We start from the raw sequence: 23,259 nt of genomic DNA on the forward strand, positions 1-23,259 counted from the left end.
CCCGCAGCGCGGAGCACGGGCCGATGCGGCAGGCGGCGGTGCGCGCTCCCGGCTGAGCCCGCGCCCGCCCAGCTCCCGCTCCCGCTGCTGCGCGCGCCCGTGAGCCGCGCTTTGTGGGACCCTGTCGCTGACGGTGGTGCCCGGGAAAGGTGGCTGTGAACCAAGCCCGAGCAGGACCCTCTGGTCCAGGCCCCCGTGTCCCCGGCCCGCACCAAGGCCACAAGCGGCTCCCGTGTGACCAGGTGGAAGGAAAGAGGAGGCCCCGCCTAGTGTCCCTGCTCCGCACGCAGGTGCTAGGCGAGAAGGACAGTGGGCCGCTGCACTCCCGGCCTCGAGTGGCCTTGAGAGATCTTGGAGCAGGAAACCTCGCAGGTGGGGCTGAGAGCAGCCCAGCCGACCGCCCACCTGTGCGGGAGGAGGAGCGGCCCCCGTGGAGAAAACACGGATTCCTGGGCAGGGACCTGCGGCCGCGCGCTCTCCACTCAGGGGCCTGGAAGGAAGGGGATGGAGGACGGGAGATGAGGGTCAGCGGGAGAGGCGTGGGCGGGGCGGGCAGGGGCGGGGCCGCGGGGGAGGTCCTCGCGTCCCAGGTGAGCACCCACTAGAGAGCAGCCCCTGGGGAGCCCTGACCACCCCGTGGACAGGACGCGTGGGGCAGCCTTCCCGTGAGCCGTCCAGGCCAGGCACCGTGCGCGTGGACGGAGTGACCACAGACTGGTGGACGCCTGGGAGGCCTTGACCTGCCAAGGTCAGTCCGGCCTCTGCTGCCTCTGGAGCCCAAATGTCAGCTACAAAGATCAACGCTGGGTCCCCATTCGGTTTCTCTTGGAGGCACGTCAACTACAGGGAGTCTGCCATCCTGGAGGGACAGCAGTTCCCTCTTGTGAAGACACCAAGCTCTCCTAAGCGTGGGTGTCCTTTCCTGCCTGTAGAGCCCACTGGCATGGGGTCCCACGTGACAGAGCGTCCAGCCAGGGAGCCCCAGGGAGGGTGCGGGGAGTGGGCCCACGAACGCCGGACCCGCTGGTGTGCACACACCCCGCCGCGTGGAGGGCGGGCACAGCCTTCTGCAGGCATTGCTGAAGCACCACTTGCAGACAACACCACGCTCAACATTGCTAATTATCAGAGAAATGCAAATCAAAATAACTATGAGGTATCACCTCACACCGCTCAGAATGGCCGTCATCAGAAAGTCTACAAACAACGAATGCTGGAGAGGCTGTGGAGGAAAGGGAGCCCTCCTACACTGCTGGTGGGAATGCAGGCTGGTGCAGCCGTTATGGGAAACAGTATGGAGATTCCTCAAAAACCTAAAAATAGACTCACCATATGATCCAGCAATCCCACTTCTGAGTATGTATCTGGAGGGAACTCTAATTCGAAAAGACCCCTGCACCGCAGTGTTCACAACAGCACCATCACAACAGCCAAGGCATGGAAACAGCCCAAATGTCCATGGACAGATGCCTGGGTAAGGAAGATGTGAATATATTTATATAATGGAATACTACGCATCCATAAAAAAGAATAAAAGAATGCCATTTGCAGCAACATGGATGGACCTGGAGATCGTCATTCTAAGAGAAGTGAGCCAGAAAGAGAAAGAAAAATACCATATGAGATCGCTCACATGTGGAATCTAAAAAAAGACACAAATGAACTTGTTTACAAAACGGAAACAGACTCACAGACACAGACAACAAACTCGTGGTTACTGGGCGGGTGGTTAGGGGTGGGAAGGGATAAACTGGGATAATAAGGGTGGCGAATTGAAACGCGTGGGGGTGGGCACAGCTGGCGCGGCCCCCGCGAGTCAGGCTGGGATGCAACCAGCGCCATCCCCTCCAGCGCGGGTGGGGTCTGCGACTTGCTTCTGACCAACATACAGGAGCCAAGGACTTTCGAGGGTAACCGAGGGCTTTTGAGGTCATCGAGGGCAGCATTTCCTGGTGGGCCTGACCTGATCAGGCAAGCCCTTTCTGAGAGGGTCCGGGCTGTCCCTGGAGCTGAGGCTCAGGGACACAGAGGCTCTCCCTGGGGGCATGCTTTGAGGAAGAGGCCAGCATGGAAACGCACTTTGTCACCAGCTGGGGGTACCTTCTCCAGCCCAGCCTCCAGGCGGCAGCTCCGCCCAGCACACACCTGCACCTCCACTCCGGGAGGCCCGAGCAGAGGGCTGAGTGGAGTCATGAATTACAGATGGACTTCTGACCCACAGGAGGGCAAGGCGACAAAGGTGTGTGATTTTCAAACCCTGAGGCTTGTGGTGACTGCTGCGCAGCAACAAGAATGGCTACGTGAACAAAACGCATTTAAACAATGTGCTCAAATTCGTGAGTCCCTAGTGAGACGTGCACATAAATGGTACCTCTATGTGGGCACATGCGCCGTGGTCGGCGTCTCCGTGCCTCCTCTGCCTTCCCTGTCCCACGTCTGCGACACACGCGTCCTTAGAGAAGAATTCGCACAAGCAAAACGCTGGAGAAATGCCGGCCTTGGAAACCGACTGTGCTGAGCGGGCCTCCTGCCACCCCCCGGGCCCCCTGCCGCCCCCCGGGCCCCAGCCCTCGTGGGAAGGGGCCCGGGCTTGGCACTGGCAGCAGGTGCGGCTAAGGGCTGGCGCGCCACCGCGAGGACGCTGGGGCCTGGGGAGGGCCACCGTGTGCCAACAGCCTGCGGACGGGCTCGTGTGACGGGGACCTGCGGCGCCCCGAGGAGGTGAGGGCCAGCTTCTGAAGCCGGGAGCTGAACTCCACGCACTGGCTCCAGCTCGGAAGTGCCCCCCACAGTCGAAATTCAGACCCAGCGGCCTGGTCGAGCTGAACCACAAAACGGGTGAGAGAGCAGCGGTGGGGGCTGTTCTCGGCACTGCACGTCCACACGCACCACGGGGCGTGTGCCTGCCTGAGTCATCGCCTCTGCCAGTTCCACCCTGCTCTCTGGGCCCTGTCAGTCAGTCAGCACCTACCCTTGTGCATGCGTGTCTTGTCCATCCCTCCTCCATCCTCTGCTGATCCCCCATCCCTCCCTCACCCACCCACCCAGCCACCCACCTCCACAGTCACCCAGCCACGTACCCACCCACCCACCCAGCCACCCACCTACCCAGCCATCCTCCATCTGCCCATTTTGCCATTCTTCTCTCCTTTCCTCCTTCCCTCCCTCCCTCCTTCTCTCTTCCTTCCTCCCTCCCATCTCTGACCTCATGTCGCCCTGACCCAGGGACTTCCCAGGGCCCACTTCCTGCAGCCAGGGAAGCTGTTGGAGACATTAGGCCTGAGGGACGAGCAAGGGTGCACTTCCCTGAGTCCATCCTGGGGGCGGGCACGGATGCTCGCCCACGAGGACCCTGCCAGTCTGGGCGCTCCTTGTGTAGGTGCAGCCGCCGGGCAGCTCTCCAGGAGGCTTGCGCCACTGGGATGCGGTGCCTCAAGCCCCGGGTCCCCCGTAACCTTGCTGGGTAAAGATCCCAGGGCCTCGCCGGCTGAAGGTGCGAGAGCACCTTGCTTGCCTGCTGTGGCTGGGGCCCTGCCGTCACCCCGCACTGCTGGCACAGGGACCGGCAGGGGTGGCCTTGGAGGGCGCTGGCCGGGTCTCCCGGTGGGGAGGGGGCTGACGCCTCTCCCCTCCCCCACTTCTCTGTGTCCTGGGGACACAGCCCCCCTGGAGTTTCACTTCCTGCCTCCTTGGGCCTGCTGGGGGTGTTGGGGGTGGTGGGCACACGCCGTGCTGGCTGGAGGAGAGTGGTGGAGAGCTAGGCTGCTGGCCGGGTGGGGCTGTGCAGCGGGCACCCAGGAGAGGAGCGTGCCACCTCTTCCCCACCTGCTGCACAAGGCTGTTCTGGACCAGGTGCTGGCCACGTTGGACCCCACGCCCCCGCTTGGGGCCCAGTGATTAGGAGCAGGGGTGGAGGCGGCCCGAGCCCTGCAGGGAAGTTCTGGGCAGCCCGGCCAGGGTCCACTCGTGCCCTGCCCGAGGCTGTCTGCTCCCAGGGCAGAGGCAGGGCCCGCAAGGTCTGTGTGACTGTCCAGCGGGGCAGTGAGGGTGTGTGGGAGCCGGTGGCTGTTGTGGGACCAAGACCCCTTTTTCCTCCCACACAGGTGAGGCTGAGACAGTGAGGGGGATGGCGAGGCAGAGGACACGCTGGCCCAGCAGTGTGGCGTCGACCGGGAGAGGAAGCGTGCACGTGTGTGGGTGTGTGCACGGCCCACGCACGCAGATGAGGGGAGTCCCCGCGTGTCCTGGAGGAGCCTGCCGTCCCTGAGGCCCCTCGGCTGGGCGCGCTGCTGCCTCATAACCCAGGAGAGGGGCTGCTCAGCATCCTCTGGCCGGGGTCTGCGGGCAGCCTGAGGCCCGCGCTCCCCTCCCACTCGGCCCTTGAGCTGCCCTGCGCCCACCCCTCTGCCTTCATCCCGCCCATCGCCCGTCCTTACAGCTCCGGCCCAGCTGGTCACTCTCCACCTCACCCCCTTCCCTGCTCCCCCAGGGCTGCCACCTCTCCCTCCGCCTTGGGATGGTGGCCTTTGCATCCCACTGGATGGTGCTGGCCGTCCCCAGGCCCTGGGTGGTGCCCCTGTGCCTCCCTGGTTCCCTTATCCTCTGTGCCAGCAGCGCAGGTGACCCCGTCAGTGGCCTTTGATCCCTTGACGGGGACCCTCTGGGCGGCGACTGGGAAAGGCCGGAGATCAGGAAACAGCAGCCCTTACCCGGAAGGCCCGGCTGTCCTGGGGCCCCGTGCGCCCTGCCCACAGCTTGTTCGTTGGTGGGGGGGGCCAGGGTGCAGAGCTGCACGGAAGGGGCCTGAGTTCTGAGGTTTCTGCACAGACTGGATCCCCGGGGAGGGGGTCTTTTATCCAGGACGAGGGTCCCATCATGGCAGTTCTTTGGGGAGGACACCAGGGTGGAGAGTTCTGGAAAGTCAGGGGTCCCAGGACCCCCCACTGGGAGAAGGCGGGTCAGACCTGTGACCGTGCGGACAGGGACCCAGGGAGAGGCCTGGGTGCGGAAGTGGGTGCCCACACGCCTGCCAGGGCACGGGGCCAGGGCGGGCAGGCAGTGGGCAGAGCCAGGCCGGGCTGGCGGGGAGGCAGCCCGGGGTCAGGCGGGAGCAGGGGGTTGGGCGACTTCCAGGGGCAGACCGCGGACAGCAGGGGAGGTTGGGACCTGACTGATTGTGGCCCTGCCAGGGCCACCCGGCCACCTGGGCCCTGGACCCACTGCCCCGGCCTCCTCGGCAGAGGTGCTGATGGGCCAGTCAGTTCTCCCTGGCCCCCGCTGCCATGGGGGACCACCTGGGTGACTGAGAAAGGTCTCAGAAGGCAGTTGTAGGGACAGATCCCGAGCCGTCCAGAGCTCACCTCAGTCACCTCAGACAGAGCAGGGGGCCCTGTCAGGGCCCAGCAGAGACTGGCTGGCTGTTGGTGGCCGGAACCCACGGTGCCTGCCGAGCTGGGTTTGGCATGGCCCACCCAGCCACCCCCCCAGGCCTGCTTTGAAAGGGCCTCTTGCCAGAAACCCAGGGGCACCCACCACAGACCTGGGGCGCCTGGGGAGGGTCAGGGTCGGAAGAGGGCTGGAGGCCAGGCCCTGAGCCCCGGCTGAGCGGGGAGGGGCAGGGCACCGGCAGCCCCAGGCCCCTAGCCAGCAGGACAGGCAAGGACCACAGTGGGGGAGGGGAGCCGGCCCTCCAACCTGGGGAACACTTGGACCTCCAGGTCCTGAGGGGGGCCCCGCTGGGCAGGCCCACCCGGAGAAGACAAAGCAGCCCCCGCCCTGAGAGCCTGGACCAGAGAACCCGCGGGGCCCCCTCCCACCTTCAAGATGGACCAGGCCCTGCGTGCAGGGGCCCTGGAAGGTGAGATTTCCGGGAAGCTGGGGCAGCTCACCGACACCCAGGACCCTCTGGGCAGGCAGGGGTCGTGTGCACCCCCTTCACACTCCTGACAGGAGTGGGGCGACAGTGGAGCCACCCCCAACCAGAGGCCGATGGGGAAGGGGTCCTGGAGCACCGAGGCAGGGAGGTGGCCAGCCAGCCCTCTGGCCTGGGTCGTGGCAGGGGGCAGGGCTCTGCGGCCACCAGAGGCATTGCTCCCCTCCAGCCACCTCTGCTCCTGACTCTGGCCTGGGACCCTGGAACCCCATCCTGCAGCCCGGGACAACGTGGCCCATCTTGCAGCCAGGTCGCCCCCACCCTCTTGGCCAGGCGGCCCCGGGGGCAAGGGTGGGCTGCGGGGCAGCCTGGGCAGGACACGTCTGTGTGGAGGAGAGGCCTGGAATGCGCAGCTGCCCCCGCTGGCAGGCCGTCCAGGGACTCACCATGTGGGGAAGGCGTTGACCGCATGATCCCAAACCAAGGGTCCCCATTCCCCTCCGTGGTCGTCCCAGCCCTGCTCCCCACTCGCTGCTGGTGCCGGCAACACCGGGGTATGTGCTGGCTTCCAGCCAGACCCCAGAGTGCGCCCGCTGGCTGCCCGGCGGCTGTTCCTGGAACAGGGGCGACAAAGCCCAGACTGCCTTGAAGATGCGGGCGCACGGGGCGACGCCTGCCCAGAGCCACGCATGAATAGGGCACAGAGACACCGGGACCACGATGAATGGGCTCACAGAGGCCCAGACGCCCATGAATGGGCACCGGGTATCCAAACACGCAGCGGAACTTGGAAGCAGCCACCGGGGGCCCGAGACCTGGGATGTGAGCCTACGTGAGAGGCAGGTAGTGAGGCGTTAGGCTGCCCAAGCCCCTGATGAACGGGAGATTCAGGCGACAAATGTGGATGAGGGTACACGTCGCCCAGCACTGCAATGGGTGGGGTGCACCGACGCCCAGATGATGGCGGTGGACCGCCCAGAGGCCCTGGGAACTGGGGGGCAGGGGACCCGTCAGGTTGACGTTTGAAGTCCTTGCCACCGAGATGATCAGAGGAGTGGGGGACAGGCTCAGAAAACCGTGGACCAGAGCCTTGCGACGCGAGCCAGTGGTTTCTGCACCTGGGGCTTCACATGGAGAGGGTGAGGCTGCAGCCAGCCCCGGAGGGTGGGGAACAAGGCGCCTGGGCCTGCAGCAGAGACTCAGGGTGACAGGTGCCTGGCCCCGTCTTTCGAGGGGAACGAGGTTAGGTCCATCAGCCTCAGGCGAGCAGGGAGCAGAGACAGGGAAGGCTCCTCGGGCCGGCTAGGGGTCCAGATACACGTCGCTCAGGACTCCGGTGTGGGCGCCGGCCGCACCTGCCGAGATTCTGAGACTGGGCGCTCAGACCCCCACACGAGTGGCAGGAGGCAGCCAGTCTCACCAGGCTCCCAGACGCTTGGACTGCTGGGTCCGTGTGGCCCTGGCGCCCCACCCCGGAGGCGCCGGCTCCTGGGCCCCTCAGCCTGACCAGTGTACGTCAAGGTGACAGAAAGGCTGAGAGGGATGGCATCGAAGCCACCCTGTTCTCCAGAGAGTGGGGTGCAGGCCCCAGGGCCCCAAGATCAGAGTCTGCGAGGACTCAGTGACCGAGGCGCGTCCAGGCTGTCGATCTTGAGGTGATGTGGGCCGGACAACTCAGCTCTCCCACAGACTGGGGTCCAGGACCCAGACTCTCCACTAATGGGAACAGGACCCAGACATGTCTAGGGTGGGGTCCGCTCTCGGGAAGCCTGGGTGCGCGTCCCGGACACCTGACTGTGGGGAGGGCAGGCAGCCTGGCACACGAGTGAGGCACACAGAGCCCGAGACCAGAACGAGCGGGACACATGCAGGTGGAGAGCACGGACGGGCACAGGGCGCCCGAAGCCCAGGAGCGAGGCCGCTGGCCTGGCCTGGCACTCAGGCTCACGTGAGGTGTGTCGGGGGTGGGGTCCAGGCACCCAGGGGCCCAACCGATGGGCCCAGGCTTTCCAGGAACCAGGCAGCCACAGAGCAGAGAGTCCCCCCAGACTATGGGGAGCTCAGCCCCAGGGCCTCGGGAATGAGGGGAGAAGGCTGCCTGGTGACTCAGATGCACAGGTGTGTCCCTGGGTGTTCGCAGGAGTTGGGGAAAGATGTTCTGACAGCAGGGGTGCCCTGATGAATAGATACCCCAGGAGAAGGTGAGAGGGGCCCCCCAAAGCTGCAGGGGAACCAGGCTCTGGCCAACAGGGTCCCAGAGACCCGTGCGAGATGCGATCAATGGGGAGGGGGCACAGGCGGCCCCAGGAGAGACCCCGATGCCTGGGTCGCAGAGAAGCCGGGCTCTTTGGCCGGGTGCTTGTGAGTGGATACACACTGTACGTGCAGTCAGGTGACGGGGCGTGTGTCCCCTCGGCCTCCAGGCAGACAGGGTGTAACTTGCCCGGATACTCCAAGAGTTGGGGCTCCCATCCCATGGAGACCAGACACATAGCACCACGCACAGGCTCCTAGAAGATGGAGATGTTCAAGGAACCAGCTTCGCTGTGCCGACACTCAGGGAGGGGCACAGCGTGGGGTGCAGGCTCCCAGGTGAAGTGGGCGGGGTCAGCCTGCGGCCCACACAGGCTGGGAGCCAGTGAATGGGCACGGGGCTCCCCAATCCACAAGGACGGGGTGAGCTCGGCGCCCGCTCATCCTTGCCTTGAGCACAGCTGAACAGGGTGCCCAGCCGAGCGGGGTGCCGGCAGCGTGGCAGTGCTGGCAGGGTGCACGTGTGCTGTCCAGGCATGCCTCCCGGTTCCTCGCCAGCAGCGCCCGGCTCCCCGCAGCCGGTGACTGCCGTGAGTTCCGACCTTCCGCATTCCCTAGGGAACCTCAGAGGAAGCGTCTCCATCCAGGAGCCCCGCCAGGGCCTCCATGTGGCCCTTGGCTGCCTAGCCGCCGTCTCGGGAGCTGCGGGGCTGGCCTGGGGCTGCCAGCTCTCTTTGGTTTTCTCCTTCCTGCCCTGAACCTCAGACGCCCGTCTTGCCACGGAGGCGCCCGGACCCTGGGAAAGGCACAAAGGCCTTACACAGTCGGGCTGCAGAAAGTGTTCGCGGGGCAAATGCGATCCGGCTCCGCCGAGTGTGTGCCCACATCCCGTCCACCCACACATCTTGCCCCTGCAGCCCGGGTGCCTCCCCTGCCCCTCTAGGATGCTGCAGTTGCAGCTCCTGGCCCTCACCACTGGGTGGGCCTGGCAGAGGACCCAGGCTTTGGACAGGAGAACGTGGGCCCAAAGGGACATGCACACCCCATGTGCCCCTGGAGCCATGCGTGACCAGCATGGGCACACATCCCATTTGCCGTGTCCCCAGAGCAGCCTCAGGCCCTGGTCCGGTCTCCCGGAAGTCCTGCGGACTGGCTAAGTATTAACCATCTCTACGTCTGGCGCCGGCTGATAGTGGGTTTGGAGAGACACCCTGACCTGGGAGGGTCCCTCAGAGCTGGGCCCAGGGGAGCGGCCGGACCCGGAGTGGCTGGACCAGATGAACTGGCCAGAGCAGAGAGGAACTCAGATTACAGGCCCTGCTGGCCTGGCTAAAGCAAGAGGTGCTGAGGGTAGACCAGAGCAGGACTTCCACCCATTGGCTCCACCAGCTGCGGGGCTGAGGCATGGACAGAATGACCTCCAGAGGCTTGCCTGGGCTCCAGAAGCCGGGCAGCAGCAGGGCCATGCAGGCCGGGTAGTGGCCCAGGGAGAACGCCGTGTGGCCGGCCTGCCCATCCCGCGCATGGCAGCTCACCCTGCTGGGCACAGGCCTCCCTGAGCTCGGTTCTGGCAGCACCGGAAAGCCACCCCCCTGCAAACCCAGACGTCCCTGTGACTCGGGCACCCTCCTTGGTGGGTAGAACGTTTACGAACCAAGTCCGGCCTGGCCTCCCTCCCGCTGCCCCACCCGAAGGTCACCCCAGATGGGCCAGCACCTCCTCTTGCAAAGCCTCTGGGGGCCCTTGCAGGTGGCCCCGGGCTCAGATGTCCAGCCTGTGGGTCTCCGGAGGGACCCTTCTCCCAAGGGAGTTCCCCATCTCCTGAGGCCCAGTAGTTCCGGCCCTGAGGTGGGGCTCCCCGAAGCCCTGCCTCCCACTCCCCTTCCCCCAAAACCAACAAGAATTTCCCAGTCACTAGAGGCCCAGGAAAGACAGGCTCCGGCCGAAGGCTCAGAACACCACCCTCCAGGGCCCAGGGTCGGAGCGGAGGCGGGGCGGGCCCCAGGAAGCGCAGGTATCAGGTGAGAGCGTGCGACACCTAGGGGGGCCGCCACCCCCAACACTGGGGGAGCTTGCTCTTTGGGAGGGGGGCCCACAGAAGCCTGGTCCCATTGAAGCATAAAAAGTTGCAGCTAGACCAAAGGTGGAAGGGGTCAGTTAGCACAGCTTTCCTGGGTGCCTGGCCCCAGGCCGACAGGGAGGGCCCTTTCCCTGGGAGAGCTGGCATTCCCGGCTGGCATTCACAGCTGCAGGCAGTTCTGAGGGCCGGGAACGACCAGGGAGGGCTTCCTGGAGGAGGTGGGGCTCATGCCGCAGGACGGGGATGGGCCTGGGAGGGCCTGGGGCAGCAGGGGCAAACATGGCAGCAGCAGGAATGAACCGGCCTGCGCCCGTGTGGGGAGGCGGTGAGGAGGAGGCTGTCCTGCGGGGCAGCCCCGGAGGGAGCCCTGAGGAGGTGGCTGGGACCCGGACTCCAATCAAGAAGGGTGCCTGCCTGCCTTTCTGGGGAAAAATAGCCTTAGCGTCTAGAGAGGATGTCCCCCAGCTGGGCCACAGGGGAGGGACCCCAGGAGGAACTCCCTGCTTTCTGAGGGAGGCCAAGGAAGGTCCTGCCCAGAGGCAGCCCAGGCAAGGAGGGCTTCCAGAGGCATGACCTGGGGAGAGGGAGAACCAGGCAGCCCCCACAGGGCCGGGAGGGCCACCCCCGGGGCACCTGCCGGTTTGGGGCTCCTGTGAACTTTTCCTAGAAGCCTCCCCCACCCAGCCTGAAGGCAGGTCCATGGCCAAGCTGGGTCCAGTGGAGCAGATGGTGCCACCTGGTGGCCGCGCACCAGCCTGCAGCTTCCCCACCACGGGGACCTGGCTGTCCTGAGGGACCTGGCACCTCCCCAGGCCTAGGGTCCCCCGTTGCTTGTGGCTGGTGTGCCCAGGGACTCTGGGTTCTCTTAGGCTGGCTTCCAGGCCCTGCTGTGGTTCTGAGGCTCAGCCTCTTCCAGGCTGGCCAGGCAATCCTGGCGGATTTGCCAAGAACCAAATGCCTGTGACTCAACGCCCACCCTGCCCCAGGCAAGTTGGAGATAAGGGTGCCAGCCAAGCAGGCATGCAGGGAGAGGCGCGTGCAAGCACGTGTACGCATGCACATACACCTGCACGCACACGATCATACAGGTGTACACACGCATGTAGGCTCTCACACGCACACACAGATGTAAGTTCTGTGCTGGCAGCTGACTCCCCGCTTTCAACCATACGAATCTCAAAGGAAGTTGTTTTAATTCCAGAACACACAAAGGCTCTGACATTCCAACAAGTAAAGGTTGGCTTTAAGTCCCACCCCCGGGGCCAGGACTCTCTGACTCTGCCTGGGGACCCTCAGCTCTCGGGCCAGCCCGTGCCATCAGCCGCCACCAGGGGCACTCTGCCGGGACCTCCGAGTGTCCCGGCAGGACGTGGAGGCGGGAGGGCGGGCAGCTCCGGGAAAGCCCCGCACTCCACCATGGGGGCCCCAGGCAGGACCCGATCCTGAAACTGCAGGGCCTGTGCAGGACATGTGCAGCCTCCTGTTCAAAAATGGCCAGAAACTCAAGTCGGCAGCGGCAGGCATTAAAGCCAGCGCGAGGCCTGGCGCATAGCTGCCTCCACGTTCCCTCCTGGGTTTAATTCCCAGAGACCTCGCAGGGACAGCATGTGCACAGCCCCGGTGGGGGGGCCCGGGCGCCCCCTGTGAGCTGCAGCCCCTCCTGAGGGCCGTGAGGGGGGCTGTGCCGGGAGGGTGCGCGGCTGCCGTGGGCGTCATCTGCGGAATCACAGCGGACTCCCTTCTGCCTCCCCCCACACTCGGCACCGTGGTGGGCAGGGGTGCAGAGGTGAGGGGATACCATCCCGGACGCCCCATTATTCCTGGAGAGGGTGGGCTGGGCTTGGTCCCAGAGGCCAGGGAAGTGGCAGCTCTTGTGGACAAAGATGGGGAGGCCCCAGGTTGGAGAGACAGGGACTCTTGGCTGCCCGTGCTCCCCAGAGGAGGGGGCACCAGGAGGCAGCGTGCCAGGGAGACTCGCCCATGGGCCTGGGGTCACAGTCCTTGCCATGGGTGGGAAGAGACAGCCCACCACTGTGTCCTCCTTGGGCCCCTGCAGATAGGCTGCGCCAGCCCCACCCTCCTTCCCACCCATGAGCCAGCCGCTGAGGGGGGCAGGGCAGGTAGGTGGGCAGGAATGTTCTGGCGGCTCCCAGCTACACCCTGCCTCTGCCTGCCCCCACCGCGCCCTCCTCCCCAGGCACCCAGCCGGCCCTGCTCCAGGAATGCACCTTCAGCCCGGACTCGCCCAGACCAGCTCCCACCGTGACTCCTCCCGCCACCTGCCCGCCCTCATGACCCTAGCAGAACCCCAACCCCTCAGAACCCACATCCCCAAGCTCCCCAGCCACCCCAGGGCCGGTGACCCACATGTGTAAATGTGACCCATACGTACCACTGGCAAACTATAGGGGGCCTGAGTTCAGGGGCAGGGATAGGACCCAAAGCAGCAAACCCCAGGAGTGCCCAGGGTCCAGGGAGAAAGGCCATGAAGGAGGGAGCTTCCTGGAGGAGAAGGCTCTGTGGTGAGGACCAGGGAGGGCAGGACCCCGGCTGCCCAGGCCTAGCCTGCTTGGCTAGGCTGGGGGCTGGGGGAGGTGGCCAGGAGGCCGGGCCTGCGACAGCTAAGCCAGCACTTTGCCCAAGGCCCAGCACCTCCCTCCCCTTGGCTCCACTCAGAACCCTTGCCCCTGGCCACCCCAGGCTGCCTCTTTGCTCACACAGACCCAGAGCTGGCCGCTGCTGGGCAGATGGGATGGTGGGCAGGGGCCCGAGGGGTCTTCCTCTCAAGTGACCTGGCCGCCCTGGCCATCTGCTCCAAGCTGGCAGCGTGTGGAGATGGGGCACCCCCCAGACCCCTACAGTGTCCCGGCCCCAGTGGGCACCTCGGCTGGCCCTGGACTCATTCCAGACCTCATCACCAGGATCCCTTGTGAGTTTCAGGGCCTCTGGGAGGGGCACAGAGATGGCCCAGCTGGGTAGGGGTGCTGCTGCCCACAGGGGCATCTTAGGACCCTCTGCGCCCCCACAGGGTCCCGCTGGGCACTCGTTGCCGCCACCGTCCTGGCTGGCGTCCTTCTGGTTTCTTGCCTCCTCTGTGCCTCCTGCTGCTGCCGCCGCCGCGGCCGCCACAGGAAGAAGCCCAGAGACAAGAAGGCTGTGGGTCTGGGCAGGGCCTGTGGCACCACCACCACCCACCTGGTGAGGAGGGTGCACCCAGCTCCCATCTGGGTCAGTCCCATAGGGCAACTCAAGGTCCAGGCTGGAGGGAGATCTTAGCCCCCAGGATGGTCTGGTCTACCCAGAGCAGAGGCGGGGGGGCCCTCCCGCAGGCAGCTCAGACGATGAACAAAGGGGAGGGAGGCAGGACCACGAGGTCCTGGAGGGCCAGCCGCAGGGCTGGGGCCGCAGGGAGCTGCAGAGGTTCTGAAGGAAGGCGGCGGTGTGCGAGGTGGATCGGGGCAGTTGCAGCCCGTCTCGCAGAGCTGAGCTAAGGCGTGAGCCCTTCTGGTGGCCTGGCCTGGAGGGACGTGGTTTGACCCGTCACAGACCTGCTGCCCGGAGGCCCAGGGGTCTGAGGGGGCCACATTCCCAGCAGCTCATGTCACCAGTCCCTGTGACGTGACTCAGGTTCAGCCAGATGTGGACAACGTGGAGTCCGGCCCTGGAGGACCCCAGCAGTGGGGGTGCCTGCAGCTCTCTCTGGAATACGACTTTGGAAGCCAGGAGGTGAGGGGCCCACTTTGTGGGCCCACGGGATCTGCAGGTTTCGGGAGGGTGAGCTGGGCAGGGTGAGCACTGGGTGCTGGGACGTGCGGGGCTGAAGAGGGAGAGGCCCGTGGATGAAGCACTGCTGGCTCCTAGATCAAGGTGGGCCTCAGGCAAGCGGCTGACCTGAGACCTGGAGGCCCGCGGGCCACGGCGGACCCCTATGCCCGCGTCAGCCTCTCTCCCCTGTCCGGGCGCAGCCATGAGACGAAGGTGCACCGCAGCACACTCTGCCTGGTGTTTGACGAGACCTGCTGCTTCCACGTGAGTCTGGGGTCCGCGGGCTGGGGGCCCGGGCTGGGTGGCGGGGCCGGCTCACACCCCTGCCCGCAGGTCCCGCCGGATGAGCTGCCCCAGACTGCCCTGCGGGTGCAGGTGCTGGACGGCAGGAGCCTCTCCCAGCACCAGCCGCTGGCCGAGCTCAGCCTGCCGCTGGGCGCCGTGGACCTGCAGCACGTCCTGGAGCTCTGGCTCCAGCTGGGCCCGCCCGGCGCTGCTGAGGTGAGGATGCCGAGCCGGGCTTCAGCCCCATCCTGCCCGGGGTGCCGGCGGGGAAACTGAGGCCCCTCCTGCCGCCCGCAGCCTGAGCAGGTGGGGGAGCTGTGCTTCTCGCTCCGGTACGTGCCCGGCTCGGGCCGGCTGACCGTGGTCGTGCTGGAGGCCCGAGGCCTGAGCCCAGGGCTGGCAGGTGAGAGCCAGAGCTGCCCCTCCGCGCTGATGGAGGGAGGAAGCCTGTGCCCAGCCCTCGGACCGGCGACACCCTCTGACCGCTTTCGCTTGCCCAGAGCCCTACGTGAAGGTCCAGCTCCTGCTGAAGCAGAGGAAGTGGAAGAAGAGGAAGACATCAGCCAGGAAGGGCACGGCCGCCCCTTACTTCAATGAAGCCTTCACCTTCCCCGTGCCCTTCAGCCAGATCCAGGTGGGCTGCCTGGAGGAGGGGGCGGGCGGGACCTCACTGAGGGCCAGACTGACTGCTGCCTCTCTTCTCCTCCGTCACACCTCAGCCTGCCTCTCCCCAGAGCGTGGACCTGGTGCTGGCCGTCTGGGCCCGGGGCCCGCAGTTCCGGCCTGAGCCCGTGGGCAAGGTTGTGCTCGGTGCCCGGGCCTCTGGTCAGCCCCTGCAGCACTGGGCGGACATGTTGGCCCACGCCCGGCGGCCCGTTGTGCAGTGGCACCGCCTGCAGCCGGCCAGGGAGGTGGACCGGGCCTTGGCCTTGCAGCCCCGCTGGCGCCTGCCCTTGCCTGGCTCCTGAAAGCAGCCCCGGGCCTCTGTCCCCTGGGATGGGCCTGGGCCTCTGTGCAGGCTGGGCCGGGGTCCCACAGCAATAAACTCCTCCTCCCGCTGCCATCGTGTGTCCTTCCTGAGCCCGCCGGCACGCTAGGGTCAGGGCTCCCCTGCCATCGCCAAGGACAGGGAGAGGGGCTCTCCAGACTCGGCCAGTCCCTGAGGCCCCTGACCATGCCTGAGTCCCGAGTGAAGGTGAAGGGCCCCCCCCCCAGTCCCCACGGGGACGATACCGGGAGAGGGGGAGCTGGAGAGTCAGGGGGCGGCCCCATGCGGACACCGTGGGCAACTGGGACACTTTGGGTGTGGTGATAGTGGAAGGAGGGGACCCCAGCCCCCTACAGGCCCCCCAAACCCTTGGGCTGGTGGCTGTGGGGCCTCCCCCTCGCGAGCAGCAGGGGGCAGTAGACGCCTTCGGAAGCCGCACTGGGCCTTTGGGGGCTCAGCCTGGCCCGGAAAGCGGCTCTAATCCCCGCACATCTGGACGGCTTTAGCGCTCCCTGACCCTCCCCACGGCCCCCGAGAAGCTGGCCGGGCTGGGGCCTTGCACCCCCAGCTTGGAGGACGCCAAGTCATGGTTCTCCGGATGCCTCTGCTGGGCGGGGGCCCTGGGCGGGGGGCGCGGGCCCTGGGCCGGGGTGAGAAGGGCAGTGCCGGGCCTGCCCAGGCAGCCAGGCGGGCCCCAGGCCCCCTCGGGTCAGGGAGAGGTTCCCAGGTGGGTGGCGCTGAAATCCTGGGGTTGAAGGACGTGTTCTGAGCCATGCAGGGAACCGGCCCACGGGCAGGGCGTTCCAGGCAAAACTGCACGTCCGTCCATCCATCTAGGACGCCCCCCATCCTGCTCGGGGCGGGAAGCCGGGATCACACCCGGGGAGGGCAGTCTCCAACACGGAGGCCCCTGGCCACTGCTGTAGGCTCCAGAGGTTGTGTTTGGGGGTCCTGCCTGGTCCCAGGCCAGCTTGGAGAAGAGGGGGAATGTGGCCAGCTGGTGCCTGAGGTGCCCACCGGGCTAAAGGGGACAGTCAGCCCAGTGAGAGGCGCCTGCCGTCCCCAGGGGCCCGGGAGCCTGTGGGGAAACCACAGTGTGGACCCTGACTCAAGACAGGTGGGGCCGACTGGAGTGACCTCACACTGTCCTCAAGCTCCTTGCAAGAACCAGGGCGGCATCTCGAAGTCGTCACTGAGCCCTAAATAGAGCAACGAGCAACCCAACCTCGGCACCACCCGCCCCAAGACTTCTTGGCCTGGACAGCAGCACGAGGCTGGGCCGGCAGGCGGCCTGGGCAGGTGGGGAGGTCCCTGCGCCCCCATTGGTCTGAGGAGGGCTCCATGCCCTTTCTGAGCGGGGGCCCAGCCTGGGGGAGGCCTTTTATACCCTCCCCTGGGCCCACCAGCCCAGCTCGCCGCTGCCGGCCTGACCTCGCTCCCAGCACTGCTGCCCAGACGCAAGGTGAGGCCGGCCCGGCTGGCCGAGGCCGGGGACAGGGCCGCAGGACAGCTTGCAGGAGGACTTCCCAGGGCGGAGCCTGGGGAGGGGGCCGTCGCCTGCAGCCTCTCTGGGGGGTGGCGTCTGCTGAGCAGGGGGCTGGAGGGAGACGCATCCGGAGGCGGGCTGGGGTGGGGCCAGTGTTCCAGGCAGCACCCTGATGGCCAGCTCTCGCTGTGGGACACGTGAAGGGGACTTTATGGGTTGAGGGACCCTGGGCCCGACTTGGGGGCAGGTTCTTGTATGCACTTGGGCTCAAAACTGAAGGAGCAGAGCTAAAAATAACTGGTGGCTCTGGCAGCCACCTGTGCTGGCCAGACCCGCCCTCCCTCAGGGACAGCTGCCGTGGCTCCAGGCCCGCCGGGGACATTTTGGGAACACTTTCTCCTCTTATGTCCCCCCCTCCCTGGGGGAATTCCAAGACATCACCCTCCAAGGAGGTCGGGCTTGGGGGCGGGCGGGGCTGCCTGCCGGAGGGCTGGGCTAGCACGAGGCCCTGCAGCCCCCGACGGCCGGCGTCCAGGGCAGGAGGGCAGCGGCCCTAACAGCCCTCACCTCTCTCTCCCACAGGCTCGAAGCCCAGGACCTCACGATGGGGGAGTAAGTGTAGCCCCAAGCCTGCTGCCCCTGCTGCAGCCCACCACTCCCTGACCCCGCCCCCCCGGGCAAGGGTCACTGCATCTCCCTCCCCTCCCCCCCCCACTCACCTCCGGCCCCTCGCCCGCCTGCCCACCACGTGGCCCCATCGCATGGCCCTAACCTCTCTTCTCTCCCCCGCTCCACCGCCTGCCCTCATGGGACAGTGAGGAGGTGAGTACGTGTGCTGGGGGTGGAGCACTGAGGGAACGGGGCCCCCCACTCAGGATAAGTCAGAGGTCAGAGTTTCGAGGCTGCCCCAGGCCTCCCCTCGCCCCTCGCAGGTGCCCCACCCCGCCCACCGAGACAGTCGACAGAGGAAGTGGCGGCCTGGCGCCTCACGAAGCAGCGGAAGCGAGGCTGCGACCTGGTCCCCGGGGAATGGCTTCTTCTTTCTGAAGACCGCACCCCCCACCTCCTGGGCCCTGCATCCCCCCAGCCCCTCTCTGCCTCTGAAGCACAGCCTCTCCTCCCCACCCGAAGGGCCACCTGCCAAGGGTCAGCACGCAGCACCACAGCCTGGGCCTGGCCTCCTCCTTGGGCAGGACCCCCTCGGCGAGGCAGACGAGCGAGAAAGGATGTGGGTGGCTGGGGAGCCCCAGGCTGGCCCTGACTCTGCCTCTTCTCCTCTGCCCTGCAGAAGCGCCACAGGGCCATCACGGCCCGGAGACAGCACCTGAAGGTAGGTGCGGCGCGGGGAGGGCCGCCTGGGGGTCTGCGGGGCGGGCCTGCCACAATCCCTCACCACCTGTCCCTCCGCCCCCCAGAGTGTCATGCTCCAGATCGCAGCCACGGAGCTGGAGAAGGAGGAGAGCCGCCGGGAGGCGGAGAAGCAGAACTACCTGTCTGAGCACTGCCCTACGCTGAGCATCCCTGGGCCCATGGCCGAGGTGCAGGTACCGGGTGCGCCCCGCCAGCCGCCCTGGTCAAGAGGGCAAGAGGGGGTTCGGGGCGGGTGGAGGCCCCAGTGGGGGGCGGGGGGACAGACGCCCGCCCACCCACCCACCCACGGCCCCCAGGAGCTCTGCAAACAGCTGCACTCCAAGATCGACGCGGCTGAGGAGGAAAAGTATGACATGGAGGTGAAGCTGCAAAAGAGCACCAAGGAGGTGAGGGGGCCGCGGGAGGGCCCAGGTGAGGTGGGGCGGGCCCCCGCTGCCGGGACCGGGGACCCACCAGGGCTGGCCCCTGCCGTCTCCCTCCCGCAGCTGGAGGACATGAACCAGAAGCTGTTCGACCTGAGAGGCAAGTTCAAGAGGCCCCCCCTGAGAAGGGTGCGCATGTCTGCCGACGCCATGCTCAAGGCGCTGCTGGGCTCCAAGCACAAGGTGTGCATGGACCTGCGGGCCAACCTGAAGCAGGTCAAGAAGGAGGACACCGAGAAGGTGGGCGCCCCGCCGCGTCGGTCTGGCTCAGGCTCGGGGGTGGGTCTGCAGGGCGGGCTCTGGGACCCCATTCAGAGGGGAAGCTGAGGCTGGCAGTGGATGGGGCTCTGGCTTCCTGGGGAGGGAGCCGAGCCCTGTCTCCCGGCCCCACTGCAGGAGCGGGACCTGCGCGACGTGGGTGACTGGAGGAAGAACATCGAGGAGAAGTCGGGCATGGAGGGCCGCAAGAAGATGTTTGAGTCGGAGTCCTAGGCCACTCGCCGCCCCCTCGCAGCCCCCACGCCGCCTGCACGCCGCCCAGGGCTCCCAGCTCCCAGGGCCCCGCCTGGACGCCCAGGCCTGTGGGCAATAAAGGATTCCAACCCCCGTGACTGCTCTGGTCTGGTCTGGTCCAGCCCTGCCCCAGCCTCAGGGCCCACAGGCAGCCCTGGGAAGGCCCCTCGAGGCCGTGCGGGGTGGCCGCGGGTAGGGGCTGGGGGGGTCCCCTCCTGGGCTTGTGGGGGTTCCTTCCAGGGCTGCCTGCTGGTGTCGGTGGTCAGACCCTGCAGGCCTGGACATGGGCGGCCCGGCCGCGTCAGATGTTCACCTCGGCCATGTTTGTTGTCACAGTCACCATGAAGGTCCACCCCCAGGCCCAGAGACCCTGTCCTTGGGGCACAGGGTGCCCCCTTTCTCCCAGGCTGCTCCTCCCTGGACCCCAGCCTTCCACAGGCGCATGCGGGGCAGTTCCAGATCAGACGACCCTCCCGGGGTCTTGTGCCAGTGGGACGGGGCACACCGGGCTGGGGTCCAAGGACAGATGGCAGGCCACCCAGGCGGCATGCCGAGCCCAGCAGAGAGGCGGACTTTGCATCTCCTTTCTGCTCCGCCCTTGGCCCTGGCCCCCATCAGACATCAAGGGGCAATGTCCCCGACAGGCCCAGACGGGCTGTCACAGCAAGCCTCTCTTGTGAGGGATGATGCAGGGGCCCGCCAAGGTCCCGCGCTAGATCTTTGCTGGGGACCCCCGGGAGGCCAGGCCTCGGCGTGTGATGGAGTAGCTGTCTGCCCTGCCCTTGCCCTCCGGAGGGCCCAGCGACTGATGTGCCGGGGCCAGAGACAGGAGGGCAGCCGCCTTCAGCCTTGAGCCTCAAGGGACAGACGTCAGCCTGCCCTTCCGGCCTTGGCGAGCGAGTGCCGCTCCCATCCCAGCTCCAGCCCCAGGATCAGGCTCCCCTCAGGCTCCGCACAGGCTCCCGGCCACCCTGCAGCTCCAGAGGGGCCCAGTCTTGTCAACCCTGCAGCCCCAGGCCTGGTGACTTGGCTGTGGGCTCACGCTCCTGTGGGCTGGATGGAGGGGACCGAGGGACGCTCCAGGCTGAGGCTCACCCCGGGCGGAGCCCAGAGCCAGCAGGGAGATGGTGAATTCAGAGAGTGGGATTTGGCGGTCAGGGTGCCCAGTGATAGAGGCGGGACCCTGCCTCGGGCCCAGCAAAGTGAACTGGGCCACCATGCAGGGACTGTGCCCACCAGGAAAGGGAGCGTGAATCCATCCCGAGGGCCGTGGGGAGTCAGGGACGCCGGGGACGCGGCTCCCACAGGCAGGATGCAACTCCACTGGGTGTGGGAAGCCATCTTCTTCCTAAAAAGCAAGGACTATTGCACAGCACAGGGAACTATACTCAGTGTCTTGTAACTGCCTACAATGAGGAAGAGCATGCAGAAGAACATACACATACTTACAGCTGAATCACTGAATCAGCCATGCTTCAAGTTTTGAAAACGGCAAGGAGATGTCAAACACAAAATCCCAGGCAGCGACTCCCCGGGGTGGGGGCCAAGCGGGGAGCGGGTGGGGTGGAAGCGCCTAGGGCGCCGTAGCTGCTGGGGCGCGTTGGCGTTCGTGGGTGGGACAGTGGGTTTACAGGTGCTGGCTACACTTCCCACTGAGTGAAGTAAACCATGCCAACCAAACCCAGCTGGCACTCATCCAGCCAGGGCCGCCCAGCCTGGCTCCACGCCCCTCTGCCACCCCACCACTGCCCCTGCTGGGTGGCCCCGGTGTCCCCACGTCCAGGCGGCTGCGGGGAGTGCTGAACGGTGCAATCCCAGGGAAGCGCGCAGTCCAGCACCTGGCGCTTTTTGAGGAATCTGCATTCTAGAAAGATCTCTGCAGGGTGGAGAAGGGGCAAGGCTGGGGGTGGGAGATGTGGGAGAGGTGAAGCCCCCAGGACTCGGTGGACGAGGGAGACAAGGCACCTGGCCTGGGCTGACGGGGAAGGACGGAGGGCTGTCCTCCGGGGAGGGAGCCGGGAGCGGGGGAGGGGCTGGCTCTGGGCCAAGCTTTGGGGATGGGGGTGTAGTTCCCACCCCAGACAGCTGGGTGTAGGGGCCCAGCTGGAGATGGGGTCTGGGTGCCCTCCCAAGTGCATGCTGGGCGATGGCCCCAAAAATGGGCAGGTAGAAGACAGCACCCTCCGGAGGGCCTGAGCAGGACGCTGCCCAGGAAGGACCCCTGGAGGCAAGAGGAGGTCAGCAAAGGCACCGGGGACGCGGCCCACCTGTGGGTGATACCGGCGCTCAGGGAGCGGGTGCAGCCATAGGAAGCCCCAGGGGGCCTCACTCGGCGGGGCTGTGGGGGTTGAGGCTGGCGCCCCTGCGGGGGGCGCACACATGTGTGGGGCAGGTCCTGTGCGGGTTTGGGCCCACTGCGGTCTCCCCGCGCTGCTCCTGCGAGGTCAGGCAGCAAGGAGCACCTGGGCTTTGGGCCCCGACGCTCCCCAGGGAGGGACCTGGGCTCCGGGAGGGGTGGCTGAGCATGGAGGCAGCAGGTGCACAGGGAGCCTGGGTGGTCTCCGTGAGTCAGAAGGCACACGGGGCAGAGCAGGCAGAAACCGCGTAAAGTCACCGCGGGGAGCCGGTCACAAGCACGCAGACTGGAGGGTGAGGTGGACGTGGGTTTCACACTGAGGAGCTGAGGCTGGCGTCCGCACTGTGGCTGGGGGAGAGGACGCGGTCTCCAGGTTTGGGGAACAGACCCTGAGCAGAGGAGGGAGGGGGAGAGACCGAGGCGAGTGCCCGCGGCAGCAGGTGACGGTGACGGTGTGAAGGAGGCACAGGTGCTCTTTGTATTAAACTTTCCTGTACATTTAAAATCTTTTCCCCCAAATTAGACTTTTCTTTAAATGGTTTCTTTAAGCAACCATAAAATAGAACAAGCAAAATCAACAAAGATGAATCCCCTGAACTTCCAAAGCTGGGGGTGTGGGCAGGAGAGGTCCAGAGAGCTCAGGAGACCGGGTGGGGCCAGGGCTGAGGACCGAGGGAGGGAGCTTGGTGGTGGGAGGGTCGGGGACCCAGGCTGGAGTCTGGGGAAGATTCTGGATGCACAATTCTTCAGCAGGGCTGGGTGAGTGCCACGGGCCAAGGAGACAGGGCAGGGCCGGCAGCACCGCCCTCGGGGACCATGGGGCAGAGGTCAAGGCAGGACCGGGCTAGGGGACAGAGCTGGGGGCCAGCTGGAAGTGGGCGGAGCTGTGAGGACTGGAATGGGGTGCTGTCCCTGGGTTCCCTGCATCCGTGAGACAGGCCTCTTGTCCCCTTCACCTGCACCCCCACGGATTGACCCCGGAGGACACAGGGTTCCACTGTGAGTGTTCTCCTGCTGGCCCACAGTGCCTCACCCTCTCTGAGCCTCACCCGTGACAACCTGTCCACATTCGTCCCTTCTTCGGTCCCCAAGCACTGGCTCCTTCTGGGCCCAGACCTGCCTCCTCCACCCCCCACCCCCGCCTCTGACCGACAAGCCAAGGCCCTCTCCATCACCCTCCTTCCTGACCCCCACTGGCTTCTCCTCACAGCACCCTGACAGGCCTCAGTGTACTCAGCTACAAGATGGGTGTGGAGGTGAGTGCACCTGCTTCTCAGGACGGACAGGTGAGGTGGGCCCTCCGGCACCTCCTAGGAGTTGGCCAGGCCCCACTCAGCCTCTCATGCCCGCCGTGCCCGCCAAGCCCACATCAGCACAGTGTGGAGGGAGGTAGGGCCTCAGGTGGGGCAGGGGTCTGTGAGCCCGCTGTGCAAGCTGCTCCCCTACTCCCATCACCAAAGTCTTCTCTGAACCCGAGACTTCATCCCCCGTCATCTTGCGGAGATGCTCTGGACAGCTTCCTGCTGTGCCCACGGCAGGTGGCCATCACAGACCCCCCCACCTCTGTATCCTTCCAGGCCAGCCCAGGGGGCCTCCCACCCTGCACCTCTCTCCTTGCAGCTTCTCCTGCTTCCCGGGCCAACCCCCAGCTCCATGGGGGAATTTCTGGCAGCTCCAGGCTTGCTCACCACAGCTGTCCCCTTCCAGGGAGACCCCGCTAGGTGCAGACAGGTCCCAGCCGCCCCCTCTGCCTGACCCCCAGCCCCCACCAGGGGACCCAGGTGTGCATGGCCACTCATCCAGACAGCGCCCCCATCACCTGCTTACCTGTCTCTTCTGCCCTCACCTGTTCCCTCAGTGGCTCGAAG

General features: G+C 66.2%; 2 protein-coding genes across 5 annotated transcripts; both read left to right on the plus strand.

Moving 5' to 3' along the window:
* The first annotated feature begins 6,835 nt into the window (after positions 1-6,835).
* On the plus strand, positions 6,836-15,316 carry SYT8 (synaptotagmin 8). Of its 4 annotated transcripts, none has more exons than XM_074371398.1 (9): positions 6,839-10,146; positions 13,025-13,134; positions 13,234-13,433; positions 13,833-13,931; positions 14,067-14,234; positions 14,304-14,471; positions 14,553-14,658; positions 14,756-14,889; positions 14,975-15,316. In XM_074371398.1, the coding sequence occupies exons 1-9, from the start codon at positions 9,830-9,832 to the stop codon at positions 15,221-15,223; spliced, it is 1,551 nt and encodes a 516-aa protein (XP_074227499.1). In that variant the 5' UTR covers positions 6,839-9,829; the 3' UTR covers positions 15,224-15,316. The 4 variants fall into 4 exon arrangements, with proteins under 4 accessions (XP_074227497.1, XP_074227499.1, XP_074227498.1 ...); XM_074371399.1 differs by having other exon boundaries at positions 6,842-10,146; positions 13,234-13,403; XM_074371396.1 differs by having other exon boundaries at positions 6,836-10,146; positions 14,067-14,471.
* Positions 15,317-16,673: 1,357 nt separating this feature from the next.
* On the plus strand, positions 16,674-19,133 carry TNNI2 (troponin I2, fast skeletal type; the record flags this gene model as incomplete). Its single annotated transcript, XM_074372979.1, has 8 exons — positions 16,674-16,705; positions 17,312-17,341; positions 17,545-17,551; positions 18,018-18,059; positions 18,145-18,273; positions 18,397-18,486; positions 18,586-18,762; positions 18,919-19,133. Coding segments are annotated over 8 exons (603 nt in total), but the record flags the coding sequence as incomplete, so codon positions are not given.
* Between the last annotated feature and the right edge of the window lie 4,126 nt (positions 19,134-23,259).

The sequence above is a fragment of the Camelus bactrianus genome, chromosome 10, assembly GCF_048773025.1.
Source record: "Camelus bactrianus isolate YW-2024 breed Bactrian camel chromosome 10, ASM4877302v1, whole genome shotgun sequence".
In the NCBI taxonomy this organism is placed as follows: Eukaryota; Metazoa; Chordata; class Mammalia; order Artiodactyla; family Camelidae; genus Camelus; species Camelus bactrianus.